The following is a 19,037-nucleotide window of genomic DNA, read 5'->3' on the forward strand; positions in this document are numbered from 1 at the left end:
CCCCCCACTGGGGATCGAGCCCGCAACTGCAACCGAGGTAGGGTCACGTATCTGCGCCCCCTGCTACTATATGCCAAGGACTGTTCATGGCCAGGGATATATAACAAAGAAAAAAAAACCTGCAAAGTCTTTGCCCTCCTGGAACTTACAGAGGAATGAATGAATGAATGAATGAATGAATGAGTGAGTGAAATAAACACTCCCAAATCCTCCACCTCTTGGAGTACCATTCTGGATATTCCTAATTTATTTGTGTATTCACTAATGAATTGATTGCTTGGAATTAAATAATTTTTCCATAATAATGATGTTTTTTCCAAAACATCAGCTGTCTACACACTGTACTAAAAAAAAAAAAAAAGCCGAAACCGGTTTGGCTCAGTAGATAGAGCGTCGGCCTGCGGACTGAAGGAACACTCCCAAATCCTCCACCTCTTGGAGTACCATTCTGGATATTCCTAATTTATTTGTGTATTCACTAATGAATTGATTGCTTGGAATTAAATAATTTTTCCATAATAATGATGTTTTTTCCAAAACATCAACTGTCTACACACTGTACTAAAAAAAAAAGCATAAATAAATTACATTATAAATATCATCATTGAGAGTAAGAGAAATAAATTACATTATAAATATCATCATTGAGAGTAAGGAAACAAAATTTTATTTAGTAAACTGTACAAAGATTCTTTTAAGTTTTATGAAACATAGTGTTCAACATATTTTTAAAATTTTTGTATTGATGTTTAGAGAGAGAGAAGATGGGAGAGGGAGAGAGAGAAACATTGATCGACTGACTTCTGCATGCCCCCTGCCAGGGATCTGGCCGCAACCCTGGCATGTGTCCTGACCAGGAATTGAACCAGCAACCTTTCAGTGCATGGGACAACAACCAACCAACTGAGCCACACCGGCCAGGCTCAACAGATATTTTTGAATTAAAAAAAAAAAAGGAAACCAATTATATTTATATTGACTTTTTCTTCATATCTATCATCTTCTAAATATCTCAATTTGGAAGTGAGGGGAGGGGGCCACATCTACACTTTCCACCATGCCAGAAATTCAATTTAACTATATTCAAATATCTTTATTCTAATTTATTGGCTAAGTCTCCATTTCAAAATTATTTAATTAAAATACAAGATAAGATAGCTTTACAATCTGCTCTTTCATCTCAGTCTGTTTTATCATCTATAAATCGGGTTATTTTATTGAATGTGTACTGTAGGGTTCAGGAAGAGCCACCCCAAGATGTGCCTCCGTGGTATGCAGGTTATTTTGAACTAAAGGCAACAGAGACCCTGGGGGCACCAGAGAAATTCGCCTGTCATAAGAAATCACCAGAAATAACTGTGAATGCGCTATCTACATGGCAGGGCAAACTACTAACTACTGAACATCTCCTCTTCTTACCCTCCTCCAATGACCCTTTGAAGCCCTGAGGCACCCCACCTCATCCTTAGCTCAGAATGCCACCTAGCCATGGCCAGTGTGGCTCAGTGGTAGATCGTAGGCCAGAGCACCAGAAGGTCTCAGGTTCGATTCCCAAATAGGGCACATGCCCAGATTGCGGGCTCAATCCCCAGCAGGAGGTGTGCAGGAGGCAGTTGATCCATGATTCTCACCATTAATGTTTCTCTCTCTCTCTCCCTCTCCTTTTCTCTCACAAATCAATAGGGGTGTGCAGGAGGCAACTGATCCATGATTCTCACCATTAATGTTTCTATCTCTCTCTCTCCCTCTCCTTTTCTCTCACAAATCAATTCCATATATCCTCGGGTGAGGATTTTTAAAAATGCCAGCGATGCCCTAACTGGTTTGGCTCAGTGGATAGAGCGTCGGCCTGCAGACTGAAGGGTCCCGGGTTCGATTCAGGTCAGGGGCATGTACCTTGATTGCGGGCACATCCCCAGTAGGAGGTGCAGGTGGGGGCTGATCGATGTTTCTCTCTCATCGATGTTTCTAGCTCTCTATCCCTTCTCCCTTCCCTCTGTAAAAAATCAATAAAATATTTTTTAAAAAAATAAAAATAAAAATGCCAGCGATACCTCATTTTAACTTTCTGTCCCTGAACCTCTCATGTCGGTGGGGCCTCTCACTCACCCATGTATGTGGGGTTCCCATGCATACATACATATATATTAAATTTGGTTCCTCTTTTCGTGTTAATCTGTCTTATATAGATGTAATTACTAGACCAGCAGAAGGAGCACTGTGGGGGACGTGTCTTTCTCCCCTACAATACTTGCTTAGACTGCCTTTATCCATAGTACAAAATACTCCCAGAAAGCATTCTATCCAGTGGGCTTTCTTCTGGCCTAGGTTCTTCTCTCTTTTGAATGCAATGACCCATCTTATTATTATCATCATCATCATCATCATCATTGTTGTTATAATGATCGACACATTTTTAACATAATTTATTTTCATTTTGTTCATGCCTAATCTGAGAAGTTCTTTCCAGTTCTCTGATTACCTTAGCTTTGCCCAGTAGAGTTTCAGCTGCGGGGGGGGAGGGAGGGGAGGGAGGATTTTTGTTTGTTTTTTTCATGCATTTCATTAGTTTTTAAGGATAGAAGAGTGTGGTGTGATGATATAATAAGAAATATTTATTTTGCTGTTTGTCCAGGGTTCCTATTATAGAGTTCCTAAAACCCTTGTAATTTTCATGATTTGTTATAATATTTGGGTTTTGTTCCAAGCTCCTGAAATAGCCACAGAATAATAAAGGTGAAAGTGTTTTGCCCTGGTGGGTGTGGTTCAGTTGGTTGAGCTTAGTTCTGTGCACCAAAAGGTCACCAGTTCAATTCCGGGACAGGGCACATACCCAGGTTTAGTGTACAATCCCCAGTGTACAATTCCAAAAAAAACCAGAGAATTGGTGGGTGGTGTGGAAAAGCATTCCAGAGAGGAAATCTATAATTTGGCTTTATTCCACCCTGTTTAAACTAAATTTATAATACTTTCCTTTGAATCACATATTTTTGACAAAGGCCAGAAATGTGCCTTGTTTATAATTGTTTAATTTTCTTGCAACAGAAATAAATGTGTAACTTTAAAAAATATATATTTTTATTGATTTTTTTAAAGAGAGAAGAAGAGCGAGATAGAAACATTGATGAGAGAGAAACATCAACATAAATTGGCTGCCTCCTACATGTCCCAACTATGGTATTGAGCCTGCAATCCAGGCATGTGCGCTCACCGTGAGTGAATTGAACCAGTGACCTGCTGGTGGCTCAATCATTCAACCACACCAGCCAGGCTGCAATATTATTTTTTAATTTTTATTTATTGATTAATTTGAGAGAGGGAGGAAGGGAGGAAGAAAGAGGGGAGAGAGAGAGAGAGAGAGAGAGAGAGAGAGAGAGAGAGAGATCCATTGCTCTACTTATATATGCACTCTTTGGTTGATTCTTGTATGTACCCTGACCTGGGATCGAACCCACAACCTTGTGTATCTGGAAGATGCTCTAACCAAATGAGCTACCCAGCCAGGGCTAAACATGTAACATTTCTAAACAGGGTGGGAGGGAAGGCAGGTGTTCCTTTTTAAGTAAGTTGTTACATTTTAATTGTAACTATTTTGAGAGACATCATCTTAGCAATCACCTCTCAATTTTTCCTTATTGTCCCCTCCTTTTCAAAGGACTTCATGATTGATCCAACATTCTCCCTTCGCATCTGTAAATGAAGAAAAAAACCTGAACCTTGCAGCTACTGACACCTCCTCATTCTTTCCTCTCTTTGGTAGTTGTCAATGGCATTCTGAGTTAGTAAGATATTGCAGTGTAATAAGCCATCCCAGAACTTGGGGTGTTTTTTAAAAATTTTTATATATACACTGAGTGGCCAGATTATTATGACCACCTGACGTTTGTAGGCAAATTAGCTATAATTTCACGCTGAAGTTGCTAGAGGGCCAGACCATTATAAATAGGGAAGCAGGTTGTTTACCACGACAGTAGAAGTGATTTTTTTCTGAAGATATGGGTAAACAACGCGATTTAACAGCCTTTGAACATGGGATATATATACAGCATAAATTTTCTCATTAAAAATAACACTATCTATTATTTTTATTTTTATTTTATATATAATGAAGCAATGGCTCAAAGATAATTCCCATCTATTTTTTTTAATCATACAAGTGACATTTATTGAGATTCTACTATTTATCAAATACTAGCATAAGAAAAAGAGCCCATGAGCCTGGATCATCTTCTAGAAATAACCATTTATTTTAAAAATTCATTTAAGGGATGAGTTTTTCCACTATCTAAGTGATTTATTATTTTATATAATTACAAAATATAAATTTTCAATGTAATAAATTAATGTACTCATATTTACTAAAACATGGTCAATAAATGTTCAAAAGATATCTACATGCGAGGAAAACATGTGAAAAGGAAATCATAAAAAGTATGAAATAAACCTATTCCCTTCAAATACAAGTATTTTAATATGCAGGTCAAATCACATATACTCTGTAAAAGTGTCCAATTTGTTCTGTTAAGCATTGATTTTATAGCATTAAATATTTCCTAAAATAGCATATCTTGAAATCTCTGTGATTATCCAAGAATTTTTTGGTAATGTTTTCCTAATAGGACCTAACTATATAAATATAGCGCCGTTTTGTTTTGTTTTTCAGGAAAGGACTAATTCACCCCCTTCCCTGTCCTTTTATTTCTGGGCATTTTGTTATTTGCTGTCATCGTTGTCATCTTTAAATTTGGCAGCTTTGGAATTATACAGGCAAAAGACTAGATCCCAATGTCATTTTAATGGAACATTTAGTAAATATCATTACTTATTGGCGTACTTGCATGCACTTCAAAAACTGTGGTTATCTGTCAGCTCTTGAAGGTTGCTTTGATTGGGCTGAAGGTTTGAGATGTGATTCAAGTGGTTTCATTTTCTAATTCCCACTGAGGGAGCAGTTTCCTGGCTTCAGTGCTCTCCTGGCAGAAGATGATGGATTCAAAACAGAGATATTTGGTCCAGGCATTTTAAAGTTTTATCCATATCCATTACTCTATCATCCCATATCCAAACCATCACTGACAATGTGGCAGAAACCACATTACCTTGAAGTTAATAATCCAAAGTTCTTTTACTGGCACTGATATTCCTTAACTTTGGGGCCTGGTGAAGGCATTTAACTCTTGAGTATCTCAGTTTCATCTGTCATTTAGGTTATCAAATAACCACCTTGCAAAGGTAAAATAAATAAAATTAAACGATGTGTATGCAAGCAGTTGTTGTTTTTTCTAGAAGTGTCAACCAAATTCACAATCTACAATGACAGATCGAAACACACATGTGTGATTGGTGCCAGTGAGAGCTTTATATATATATATATATAGACCTGCTTTCTGATTTAGCTAAGCTTTTTCCAGCTCAGCGAAGCACCCAACTTCTCTTTCAGGTAATTATCAGCAACACAGCAGTAAATACCAACACGAAGCAGATTATTATTGTAGATCATGCAGGGAGAACAAAGGGTAAAATATGTAAGTGCAGCAGTGTTTGACTATATTCTGCACAGTGAGAAAACCTGAAGTCATTCTTAAGATCCACCATTTCTTACTTCTTTTCAGTCAGGTCAAGTTTCTAAGCTTTCTAAATCTCCATTTTCTGGCTAATGAAAAGAAAATAGGATTCCACCAAGTCTCCTACCTACCTACTCCAGGACTTCTGAATGAGATGAGGCATAGAAAAATGCTTCACAGACATTTGATTGAAGTGTAAAATGTTTCCATCTGGCTATAAATCAAGCCTAGGTTATAGGCTTTATCCCCAGCCCCCATTGGGGCGTATGCAGGAGACAGCCAATCGATGTGTCTCTCTCACATTGATGTTTCTCTCTGTGTCTCTACCCCTCTCTGCCCCTCTCTCTAAAAATCAATGGAAAAATATCCTCAGGTGAGGATTAACAACAAAAACTGTTTTGGTTTTTTTTTGTACATTTTGCTTTCATTCCCTGGCTGTGTTCTCCCCTCCAAGTATTTTCACTCCTGATGCTGAGTTGCAGCTGAGAATTACTTTGTCTTCCACCCTGGACTGATAGGTGAAATGGAAGTCACACTGCTTGTGACCTAAGGAACTTGGAAGTGAGTTAAAACTGTCATCCTTGAAGCTGACTCTGTGTCAGAATCATCTGGGGGAGCATTATTCCCCCAAAATATAACTCTGGCTCCATTCCAAATCGTACCAGAAGGAGATGGAGTTGAATTGACTTAACACTCAGCAATGCTATACTGAACACTTGTTTTTTCCTTGACGAGACAGGATATAAAACATTATCTCTTTACTTTCTGGCACTGGCAGGCATGGATGAGCTCATGGGAGTCTCTTCAGCTTTGTGAACAGAGGAACACTTTGGCCAGGTCCACGTTGGTACTAAGATGTGATTTCAGGAATATCAAGATGAGAGTGATGGGAGATTCTGTCTGAAAAGTTCAGAACTCTTGTTAATCATGAACGTTTGTTGAATTCCTGATTTACAGCAGGCAATATGCAAGCAACTGGGATAAAGAGGTAAAAAGAGCCCTGGCCGGTGTGGCTCAGTGGTTGGGCGTCATCCCTGGTTTGATTCCCAGTCAGGGCACATGCCCGGGTTTCGGGCTCAATCCCCAGTAGGGTGTGCGCAGGAGGCAGCTGATCCATGTTTCTTTCTCATTATGCTCCTCTCTCTCCCCCCTCTTCCTCTCTCTCTAAAATCAATAAAATCATTTTTTTTTAAGTAAAAAGACATTATATTTAACGTCAAGTTCAAAGTCAAGTAAATTTCCATGACTTAAGTCAAATTTCCAGGGTACTGTTATTTTTATTCCTGTTAAATTGTATGTATTGATACTCAATTCTTATGTGCTACAGAAGGCTATGTTCTCAAAAATTCTCTTCTGGTATAGAAACTGCATTAAGATCTAGGAACTGCCCTGACCGGTTTGGCTCAGTGGATAGAGTGTCGGCCTGCGGACTGAAGGGTCCCGGGTTCGATTCCAGTCAAGGGCATGTACCTTGGTTGCGGGCACATCCCCAGTGGGGAGTGTGCAGGAGGCAGCTGATCGATGTTTCTCTCTCATCGATGTTTCTAACTCCTATCCCTCTCCCTTCCTCTCTGTAAAAAATCAATAAAATACATTGAGAAAAAAAAAAGATCTAGGAACTATCACTAAAGAACTTTAATAGTAGTTCTTGGGGAAAATTATGCTCAAGCAAAGTTACAATGTCTTTTTCCAGTCAAAATCTGCAAGAGATTGCCTTGGGTCTATTAGGATTCCTGAGTTGGCCATCAGGGACAATTACCCCTGCCAAACTGGCCTTATCGCCACCTGTCCCTAGACACAAGATATCCAAAGTGGCCCGGCTGGCATGGCTCAGAGGTTGAGTATGGACCTCTGAACCAGGAGGTCCTGGTTTGATGCCCAGTTGGGGCACATGCCCAGGTTGTGGGCTCAATCTCCAGTGTGGGGCATGCAGGAGGCAGCTAATTGATGATTCTCTCTCATCATTGATGTTTCTCTCTCTCCCTTTCTCTCTGAAATCAATAAAAATATATTAAAAAGAAATCCAAAGTGTTAAAACAGTAGCTATAACTTGGACTAATATAAAACAACTAGAGGCCCAGTGCACAAAATTTGTGCACGGGTAGGGTCCCTAGGCCTGGCTGGTGATCAGAGCCGATCGGGGCCTTCTGGCTGCTGGCCAGGCCCTTCCTTCCCCGGCTGCCAGCTGCCAGGCAAGGCCTTCCTTCATTCCGTGCCGCCCCCTGGTGGTCAGCGCACATCATAGTGAGTGATCAAATTCCCAAACTTCCAAGGGGACACTTTGCATATATATATATAAATAGATTGGACTGTTGCGCTGTCCCCTGGCAGGAATGGGGTATGTAGTTTTTAGGACCCACGTATTCTTCCCATTGAAGACGAAGCCCCATAGAGAGGTCTTGAATTCCAGTGCACGTACAGCATCCTTGAAGATGGCATGCACCTTCGAAGACAGTTGCCTGCAAGCTGACATCATTGTCCCTCGGCAGGCTATTCTAATGCACTCTCAGGCCAATCACTTCCGGATGATGCATACATGATAAGGCCAACTGACCCCATGGCCACGGGCCCACTCCTGCACCTCCTTTGCTGTGAAGTGAGTCTCCTGGTCAGATAGCATGTTGTGTGGACTCCATGCCTGTGGATCAGGCACTCTCATGAGACCTGACAGTGATGTTGGCTGACTGACTCTACTGGCAGAAAAGGGAAACCGTTACCCTTTGTATTAGATTGCTAGTAAAAATTTTCACAAACTGGGAAGCTTGAACAACAGAAATTTATTCTCAGAGTTCTGGAGCTAAAAATCCACGATCAGGTGTTAGCACGACCATGTTCTCCAAAGGTTCTGGGCAAGAATCCTTCCTTGACTTTTCCCACAGTCCTTGGTGTTCCTTCGCTTGTAGATACATCACTCATTGTTCCATGGTGTTCTCCCCTCAGATGCCTGTGTCTTCTCCAGTTCTTAAAAGGACACCACCCTACTCCAGTATGACCTTACCTTAACTAACCACATCTTCAATGACTGTTTCCAAATACATTCTGAGGTAATGGGAGTTAGGACTCCAACGTATCTTGGTAAGCAACACAAGTTAACCCATGACAGATGATAATAGTAGGGAGGCCGATTTCAGTTTGGGAGAAGTCACTTTCTAGGAATAAGATTTATTCAGAAGTGCAGTAACTTTCTGAGGTTAATTCTCATCAGTGAAAGTGGTCAGGGGTGACCCCTTCAAAGATGTTGAAGAATGACTAATTCAATGGTTAGGTTATTCAACTAGAAAATATTTAATTCCTTTCCAGCTGTTAGTTAATAAGCTCATGAACTAAGTAAAATTACAGCACACTGTTTCATTGGCATTGCCACCTAAAAACTTCAGTTCACATCTTACTAATTGACTAGATAAGCTACTATACTTGGTGCTATGGGGAATACCAACGTATCTCCTCCCCCAAATTGGTTCCTCCTTTTGTGAAAGTCATCACTCCTCACTCAGTTGTCCAACTAAAAAATACAGCGTCCTACTAAGTATAAAACCATTGACTTAGAGCATGGATTTTGGAGTAAGTCAGACTCAGACTTAAATTTCAGCTTTTAAGCAAGTTGTCCATTTTCTCATTCTCCACTTCAGGTCATTATCATCATCTGCTGTTTCTATTGCTGAAAGCCGAATTCTTCTCAATTAAAGCATAATGTTCAATAAATTAGAAACACTTAAAGTGTGCAATTCAATGAGTTCTGATATGTATCTGTGAAACCAAAATAATCAAGACGAAGAACATATCCATCAAGTTAATTCATGCCCCTTCCCACCACCCCTATCCTCACACAAACTCGTACCTAATTCTTGTCACTATAAGTTCCCGTTTTCTAGAATCTTAATGTAAAGAAAACCATACAGTATGTACTTTTTCACCTGGGTGTTTTCACTCAGAATAATAGAAAGTTATCAATGTTGCATGCTTCAAGTTTGTTCCTTTGTGTGTGTGTGTGTGTGTTCCTTTTTTTTTTAATTGCTGAGTAGTACTCCATTGTATAGATATACCAGGGTTCGGCAACCCAATCACCTATTGGTAGACATTTGGGATAAACTTGAGAAAAGGTTTGTGATTCTTTGTGTGGACACATGCTTTCTTTTCTCTTGGGTAATACACAGGGGTGAAATGATTGATTTGTACAGTAGGTACATGTTTTACTTTTTGAGAAGCTGCCAAACTGTACTCCCAAGTGGTTGTACAATTCTACGTTCCCATCGTAGTATAGGGAAGTTCCCATTGCTCCACATCCTTGCCAAAACTTGGTCAATGCAGTGGGTGTCTCTCGTTATTAATTTATATTCCCCTTACGACTAATGATGTTGGGTAGCTTTTCATGTACTTATTTGCCATCCCTGTACTTTCTTAAGTAGCAGTTCAAAATATTAATAAAATTTGCCCATTTTTAAACTGGGTTTTCTTCATGTTATTACACTGTTTTTTAAATATAGCCTAAATATAAATCCTTTACCCGATATATTTTGCAAATATATTGCCTTGCCTTTTCAGTCTGTCTTTTGAAAAGTCTAAGTTTTAAATTTTGATGAGCTCAATTCAGCAATTGTTTTTGTATCACAAAGCATATCCTGGGCTTTGTTTTATGGGCAACCTTCCCTGTTATTGCCCACACAGTGGCTCAGCTTTCTAATTTCCTCCCTATTGATAAATGTCCTGAGGACAACAGGAACTTTGCTAGTGCATCTGTGGGGTGGAAACTGAGAGCCCAAAGTTGGTTTTTACTGAATGTGTGTCACTTTCACACCATTAAGTTGAAAAATTGTAAGTTGGGAACTGTCTGTACCTGTTTAATGTCCATTTTTAACCTTAATGAGTGTGAGGTTTACCTTTATGATCCTCAGGGCTCCTCAGATGTACTTAATTTAAAGCAAGTTCTTAACTTAAGAATTTATTAAAGACAAGCAATTTACCTCAGAGATATAACAAGAATATGAGAAATACCATTTTTTTAAACAAAACAAAGCAAACCCAATGAATTTACTTAAGAGTAATAATTTTCTGAAGAGTAATTTTCTAACTCTGGGATGAGAAGGGTAGCATGATCTGCTCTAACACTTCACAGCGATAGTGATTTAGATGTATGTTTCAAAACTGCTGGTGCTTGCCTAAGTTTCTTTAAAACAGCTATGATAAAAGACCAAGTACAACCAAGTTAATTCAAAAAACATTTATTAAAAGCTTATATGACAGGACTATGTGCTAGGGACACAAACACAGTTGGGACATTGTTCCTATAGTTAGAGTTCAGGATAGAAGACTGGTGGGGGTGGAGAGGGAAGGAGAGGTAACATTTGAACTGGTGCTTTCGGGTAGGAAAGCAGGTGATGGACACTCCAGGGACTGCGGAGACCATCAGCAAAGTACAGGCACTCGTGTTCTGTTACTACTTAAGGAACGAGGTGTGTGGACAGCTGAAGAGCAGTCTAGGACACCAGGACCAAGTAGTGTAAGGGGACTGAGAAAAGGGGGAAGTTTCAGAGATGTCTTAAAGACAGGCTCAACAGGGCTTAATGAGGTCAGAGATAACTAGCAAGTAATGTTCAATTCCCCGTTTGGGTAACTAGATTGGATAGAATGCTGACAGGAAAGACGTTTTGGGGTTCGAGGGTAAAAAAATTGCAATGTCAAGTTGAATACCTTTTCTGCAGGACATAGACATCCATATTAGGTTCTCGCCTGATATGACTCTACCCACATTATGTCCTTGAAGGCAAACACATCTAAAAGATATTTTCTACCTTAGTTTATTTCAACTTTCCTATTAAAATATTTTCATACTCCACTGGACTGGAAAGGGCACACAAGTATTCCCACTTATATACTCTGCCTTAATATCATACGAAATTTAAAAGATTTGCTGACAGGGATTACAAAAGGACAGAACCACTGTGGCCTTGGGCCATATTCTCCAAGCACACAAAACCCTTAGCTGTGTCACCTGACCCTTGAGTTCATGTTTGATTTTGCTGGGTGTTATATGAGTGTGAAAAGTACTAAATACAGGAAGGGCTTCAACAGAAACACTCATTCACCCTTACACTAGTGGAGAAGTCATACCATCTATGACAGGTAGAAATTATTCTGAGGATTACAGTAAAGGAAGAGAGTGGCATCAGAGTCCAGAGGAGATGGATCTTGCATTTATCTAAGGAGCTGCTCATCGAGCTGCCTAGGGCTGCAGAAACTGCCCGTTGAGATAAGACATCCCGCAGGATGGCTGCCCCAGGTTGGAGTGAGGTGCTCCTCGGGCCATAGATACCCTGTGAAAAGAACAACACTCAGACCACCAGCAGAGCACACTGGGTTTCCTCCTGCTAGGAAGAGCTGAGATGCAGAGACGGCCTTCTTCTGCTTGCTTCCTTCTCTCCTCTCATAGCCTCAGGAGTTCCTCATTTACTTTAGGTGATGGGCCTGTATACTCAGGAAAATATCCAGAAGTTCTGTAGAGTATGCCCTTATTAATCACTCAACTTGAAGTTCAACAGCACCAGACTCCTGTTAACTCTAAGTGCCCGGGTCTCTATTTCCATCTTTTCTGAAAATGCCCAGTCTTTCACCAGGACTTAAAGCACGAAGAAGCACTAAGAGGCACCAGGCTAAACTGCCAGGTAAAGGTGACCTGTGAGCAATACAAACAAGCCGCTCTAGTGACTGTCTTCTCTGTTGCCCTCATTTGGAAATGGACACGTTACTGTTTCCATAATCTTTTAAAGATCCGTCTTTGTAAAAAAGAACTACTATAGAAATAAATTTTTACATTATCATCTATAAAGAGGTTTAATATCTCTGCAATTTAGTACTCAAGTCTACAGGAAAAAAACAATGACAACTGCTTTATTATTAAAAGTTACTGAATTCCATGAAGCACACAATGTAATTTATATTCAACTAACAAAAGTTTGATACATGTATTTAAAAATATATAATATATAGGCTTTATCTGTCTTTTAACATTTATATTCTATTTAAAAAGCAATAGCTTTACATATTTTACAACTTGGATTTATAAAATATACACATCCACCCTCTTCAAATCTTCAAGCGCAAGCTTCCATTCCTATTAATAAAATGTACAATGTGTATTTCTGAATATTGAGAGGAAAATGGTACCAAATAAGAACAAAAAATCCATTTTGACTTATAAACATGCAGTCAATTCTAGATAATTAATTTAATAATCTATTCAAATAATTATTTTACCTCAAGCATGACAATCCATTCCATTTATGTGAACAATCTGTGGATAATTATGGAGAGGTTTGTATTTTCATGGTAACTGACACAATCTACCAAATTGCTTAGCAGTCTTGCTTCAGGCTTTATAATTAACGAGGCAGGATTATTTAATCTTTCCATATACCAGGAAATGTGACAAGTGATGTCATGTTGAACAAGCTAAAGCCCATGCTTCTGCCTTTGAGCTTGGAAGTAATGTAGGAACAGTTTCCTCAAAAACCTGCCAGTGTATGTGCCAAGAATCAGACCGAGAACTGTTTCCTTTTCCCACTAACTGCACTCGGCTCACAAAGCTGCAGTTCTTTAGGTGTGTTAGGCCAGCTTCTAGTCTGGCATTCCTTCCACACATTCAAAATGACTTCAGGTGTTTCTTTTTTTTTTTTTTTTAACCAACCAAGTACCTTTCATAAAAAATATATTCTTGTAAACATTCTGGAGATTCATCCCCAAATATATATTCCAACACTAACATTTTAGAATTAAAATCACAGTCAGTACCATAGAACCAGAACTTCCAACTTCAGGGGACAGATTTAGTTTGAAGGATGTGTTTAAATTCTGTGGGCCTCTAATGATAATGATAAACGCACAGTTTATGCTGAGAAAGCAAAAGTCTCCTACAAATTATTGTTTAAAAAGAGTCCAAATCTCAAAGTGACTTAGAAACTTAAACAGAAATATACTTTTACCAAAACAAGTAATTTAACGGAAAGGAAAAGGGAAGTAAAGGAGGAAGGAAGGAGGGAGGGAGAAAAACTTAGAAGTCAGAAACTGCTGAAGAACAAAACACTACACACACATCTGTGAGGACACAGTGAGGAAAAAAGAGGAATAAAAAACAAAACAAAAAACAACCGACTGCAAAGAGGACTAGGGCCAGTTGGTGCAGATGAAAGACACCCTCTTCACAGATCTTACTCATGCCCAACACAGAATACCAGAGCAGCTGATTCTGGTAACAAGGAAGCCTCAGAAGAGAAACGTATGGTTAAGACTGAGTTCTTTATAAAAATCAACTCATACAATTATAAATCTAAAGCATTCAGCTAAAATACGCACAAAAACTAAATAAAAGTGAGACCGAGAAATATAAGCAGGAGTAACCATAAAGCCTTGAACTAGTGACACTGAATTCTTTATTTAAAAAAAGTTAACACACAGTAAGTACCTCCTCTTCTCTTCTATTTTTAGGGAGAAGCTTTAACAAGGCTTAAATATCTCAATTCTCGAAAACAATAGGCTTTTTAAAAAATAAGACTTGATTAGCAGAAACAAGTCATATGTGGTTACATACCATTTTCACATCACTACTCATTTCCATTATCTGTCAATTCATCTTTGATGTAATCTGGGGATGATCAAGCAGCCACTAGATACCTGTTTTAGAATCTGAAAAAATTATCCACCACAGGAATCTAATGATACATTATATTGCATATATTTAAAATATCAGAAGGGAAAAAGTAATAAACTATTCTAGTTATTTTATACCAAATATGGGTATACCTAGTCAATAAGGATTAAGATCTTTCTCCAGGTGAACTGTTTAGAAAAGCTATTTTTAGCATTTGCCCCTGGGGATTAAAAAAAACATTTTATTTCCCTGCTAGCTAAAAGGAAGAAGTTACACATTACAAGTAAAGTCCTTTAGAGGTGAATATCAAATTCCTTAAGAGAACATCCATAAAATTTACTTTTAAAAAGTGTATCTTAAAAAAACTGAAAACCATTTCTCTTTAAAGTCTACGGCAAATACCTACTTGACGTAATAGTATTTTTCTCTTTTTTTGAAAGGGCCAAGTTCCTGATCTAAGCATGCAAAATAAGGAATTGAATGCATCACTGTCTTAACAGAATTTGGCAAACCAGAAGAATGGCCTTAAAATAAATAAATAAATAAACAAACAAACAAGAAGGAAGTGCACACTGTCTGAATGTGAGAGGATTCTTAGGCCTCCGCAGCAGACAGTGCCCCAGAGGGAAGCAGGGAAGAGGGAAGGCGCAGGTTCCTATGTACATTTTCTTGGCATTGTGGTTGTCTTTCAACAACGTATCACAGAGAAATAGTCATTTAATTATTACAAAGCCATTAACTGCCCTTTCCAGAGCAATGACTCAGGTAAACAGCTTATGTCTTTCAATAATGTAACTTACATTTAAAATTAACTTGTTAAATCTAAGTGCAAAGGACTTGTCAATGATTCCTAAGTTCAAGGGAGAAATAAAGTGTTATCTGATTGTACATTTTGAATGGTTGGTGTTTCTATATTTTAGGACATTTCATCTTCATTTCTTCTCTTTAAACCATAAAATGTACTGAAATTATTTGGTTTTCCTCTGCTTCATTTTAATTTTTATGGTGTCTCCATGTAGAGAGAGAGGTATGTTAAAATACTGTTATTCTTATTTTAAAAACTCAACTGAGGTTATATCTATAATATAGCATTGTTAATCTTTGACCTGGTATATCAATTCTTTTGGTAAATTATTGTCACAGGTCATTCTTTTAAATAAAAGGATTTTAGTAAGAGAACCAGCAGAACGAAGAGAATTTCCCCCACCCTCACCCCCGAAAATGATCAGGTTAATCAGTTTAGAGCAGTTATGTAAAATATGAAAAATACATAATTTACAGCTGCTATTTTCATATTAAAAAGCAGTTAAAAACTAAGAGTAATTCAAAGCATCTCCAAAAACATTTTCTGTCTTGGTTAAATAGGCCATCTAGTAAGACAGATAAAGACTACTGTGGGAACTTACTTATGCCTAGTCAAGAGAGAAAAAAATGTTTTTAATTTTAAAAAGTGGTAGTTGCTAACTAGCAGTATAAACAGTGTCCACAATTTGGTGGCTGGCTATAGTTTTAATTTTTTTTTCAAGTTATTTCTAAAGCAGACGTATTTTTGAAGTCTACCCACCCCTGAGTTCAGCAATTATAGAGTGTAAAATTATATGCCCATAATTAACAACATGTACAAAGCTACAAAATGTTGTCTATACAGAGATTAAAAACAAATTTTAAAATATTATTTGCCAATTATTGATTGGACAGTTTTGCTGGGGTACATATTTCAAACCTTTCAGCCAATTGGCTTTTATTTTTAAGCCCAAATTGATTCATAAGTTCACTGCAGGATATGTCAAAAGAGTGCAACAATATGCATTAGTAAAAATAACATTGTAGTAGAAACAGATTTTGCATATGTGAAAAGGTAATTTATAAAATACATTAATCACTTTTAAAAAAGAGAACCTAGCTGCAGTATCATTAACTTACACGGTACTGAGAATTGGACCTTTCAACAATTTTTTTCCTATAGAAAAAATTTTACTATAAAGCAAAGACTGTAAGCAAAGTCTTTTAAATAAGAAAACAAAAAAGAAATCTCTCCAGGAATAACTGTATGGTTGTGTGAGATAAATAAAATAAGTAAACATACCATTCTATAGTGTACTTCTGCCTAAATTTTAAAATAAAAATGTCCACACTCTTTTGATAAAACATTAAGCCTCTGTCAAAAATGTATTTCTTATTTTAGGGTACAGGATTGAAGGACAAGATGATAGTTACAAGTAAAGAAAATTTACAAGAAAAAAATTGACAAAAGTTTTTCAATTAAAGTATTGTAACATTCAAACTTGACTTAAAACATAACAAAAGAAACAAAATGGCAAACAAAAAAATGTTTTTGGGTTTTCGAAACAAATAAATGAAATAGTGTTTAGGCAGTAGGGCTCATGCTGATGGCTAGCAGGAAGTAACAGAGTGTACTCTACTTGGAAAAATCATTAATGTACAAACAAGCCCAAATTATGGACTGCAGTAATTTAATCATCACTGCCATTTTTCTTCCAAAATAAAGCCTTGATTAAACCATTCATACCCTATTATTACTCATACCTTTACTTCAAAGATTAAAGGAACTATATACAACAAATGAATTTATTTTCACCATAGGGATAACATATTGTACCTCTCTGCCAATGTTACTTGAAAACCTTCCATGTCAAAACAACTTGACAGTAGATATAAACAATTCAATAAATACGCAATGATCTTTCATTACAGTCCTTTGAAGATGCATGTTAATTCATGCTGTTAACCTTAGGATCACAGTGCATAGAATCCAAATAGAAACAAGTTGGGGTGACTTTCAAAGTAATATTGGATCCCTCACTTTATTTATAATCCCACTAGAACCGTTACGTTAATTTCATAGGCCCTATCATGCATTAATCACTGGTTGGCAGGAGTTAATGAAAACTTTTCCTGTTATGACGTCCATTGCCGGCAATGAACGTCCCAAAACCGTCAAGGAAGTCATTGTTATTGCACAATACATGAGGACCTGGAACTTTTCCAAAAGCTTAAAAAAATAAAAATAAAAAATGGAATTATATTTGACATTTCCTGACACCTGCATTAATACTGTATGACTAATAAAAGCATGTCAGTTGCCTGGACTGAACCAGCGATCAACATGCGCCCAGAATGCACACGAGTAAAAATGCAGTAAAAGGAAGTAGTCTTCATTGCCTATAGGTCACTTCCAGTCAAAGGTTAAAGTTCAAAGACTGAATGATCAAAGTGCTCATTTTCTCAGTAGGACTATCTTCTGCTAGGAGGATGATAATAGTGGCATCAACAAGTATCATCTTGAAGAAAAGGAGAAAAAATATAATTAAAAAAGTCAAGCATGTGTTAATAAAATCTGTAAGTTAGTCTAACAAAAAAATAATTTCAAGTATCAAGAACACTTAGGTTTACATATCTGACTTGCTTCACCCAATCCCTGCAAATAAAAAAGTCCAATTTGTGTTCATTTATATAGTGACAAACAAATCAAGTCCTATTTTTTCAGGGAAATGGTAGTTCATACAAATCTTTTTTAGTTCATACAAATCTTAAAATGACATATTAATAGTACATTAGTTCTATTTAAAATAATAAATTAATATATGTTAGCACATATTCAGGATTTACCAGTCTTAAGAGAATTCTTTTATGGGCAACAATTTAAAATGATAACAAGATAAGAAGTACACCCCTGAGCAACAATGCCATACTATTTAACACAGAACAAACAAGTCAAGTCTTCAGTCTATTAAAGTAACTTCACAAAGGAGGTACAATCTCCACATCAATCAAATAACGTCATTAAAAAAAACCACACCCTAACTGGTTTGGCTCCGTGGATAGAGCGTCGGCCTGCAGACTGAAGGGTCCCAGGTTCGATTCCAGTCAAGGGCACATGCCCTGGTTGCGGGCTTGATCCCCAGTAGGGGGCCTCCAGGAGGCAGCTGATCAATGATTCTCTCTCATCATTGATGTTTCTATCTCTCTCTCTCTTCCTCTCTGAAATCAATAAAAATATATTAAAAAAAAAAAAAAAAACACCACACAGAATTATTTAGTAACGCCTTCTCGTAGCCTCAACATTATATTTCTGTAATACGTAGCATCATCTTCTGGGTTCATGACTTGTTTTACAAGATTTATTTCACCAATCATATCTGAAGGATTTATTTTGAGGACTGGTTATTCTTCAGAAAGAAGCTAGACTAGTGGCAACTACTAGAGTTGTTAAAGCTTTCTAATGGAAAATTCTGAAAAATTGGCTAAAATATTTTACAAACCATTCCATGTTTGGATCAATATATTGCTATTAACATTCCAATTCATAAAGACTCAATGAGAACTAAAAACCAGTAAACTGACTTCTATCCTAGACAAACTAATGGAATATTCTGTGATCCTACACCTTCTTTTAAAACATATTTTTATTGATTTCAGAGAGGAAGGGAGAGGGAGAGAAAGCTAGAAAAATCAATGATGAAAATCATTAATAGGCTGCTTCCTGCACACCCCCTACTGGGGACTGAGCCTGCACCTCAGGCATGTACCCTTGACTGGAATTGAACCTGGGACCCTTCAGTCCACAAGCCAACACTCTATCCACTGAGCCAAACCAGCTATGGCTGTGTTCCTACACCTTAAGGGTAATCTAAAGGGTGAAATAGACTAGATTTTTAAAATAAATCACATCTAAATTAGAATCCTTTAATAAATAACAAATCTTTAAGAAGCTGATGTGGCTCAATGGTTGAGCGTCAACCTAAGAACCAGGTGGTCAAGGTTCAATTCTCAATCAGGGTACATGTTTGGGTTGCGGGACCAATCCACCA

The 19,037-nt window shown here is 37.6% G+C and overlaps 1 protein-coding gene across 2 annotated transcripts in view; it reads right to left on the minus strand.

The window, feature by feature from the left end:
• Nucleotides 1–8,802: 8,802 nt before the first annotated feature.
• The window catches only part of UBE2W (ubiquitin-conjugating enzyme E2W (putative)), a 65,507-nt gene continuing 55,272 nt past the window's right edge, over nucleotides 8,803–19,037 (minus strand). The window contains exons 6-7 of one of the 2 annotated variants that reach the window (XM_014539849.1): nucleotides 9,289–9,311; nucleotides 8,803–9,252 (exon numbers count right to left, since the gene is read on the minus strand). In XM_014539849.1, coding sequence (XP_014395335.1) covers nucleotides 9,241–9,252; nucleotides 9,289–9,311 — 35 coding nt within the window. In that variant the 3' untranslated portion in view covers nucleotides 8,803–9,240. Of the gene's footprint in view, nucleotides 9,253–9,288; nucleotides 9,312–12,422; nucleotides 17,508–19,037 lie in introns of those variants that run through there. The other variant, XM_014539850.1, reaches the window with a different exon arrangement.

Source organism: Myotis brandtii, unplaced genomic scaffold (genome assembly GCF_000412655.1).
Source record: "Myotis brandtii unplaced genomic scaffold, ASM41265v1 scaffold23, whole genome shotgun sequence".
NCBI classification, from domain to species: Eukaryota; Metazoa; Chordata; class Mammalia; order Chiroptera; family Vespertilionidae; genus Myotis; species Myotis brandtii.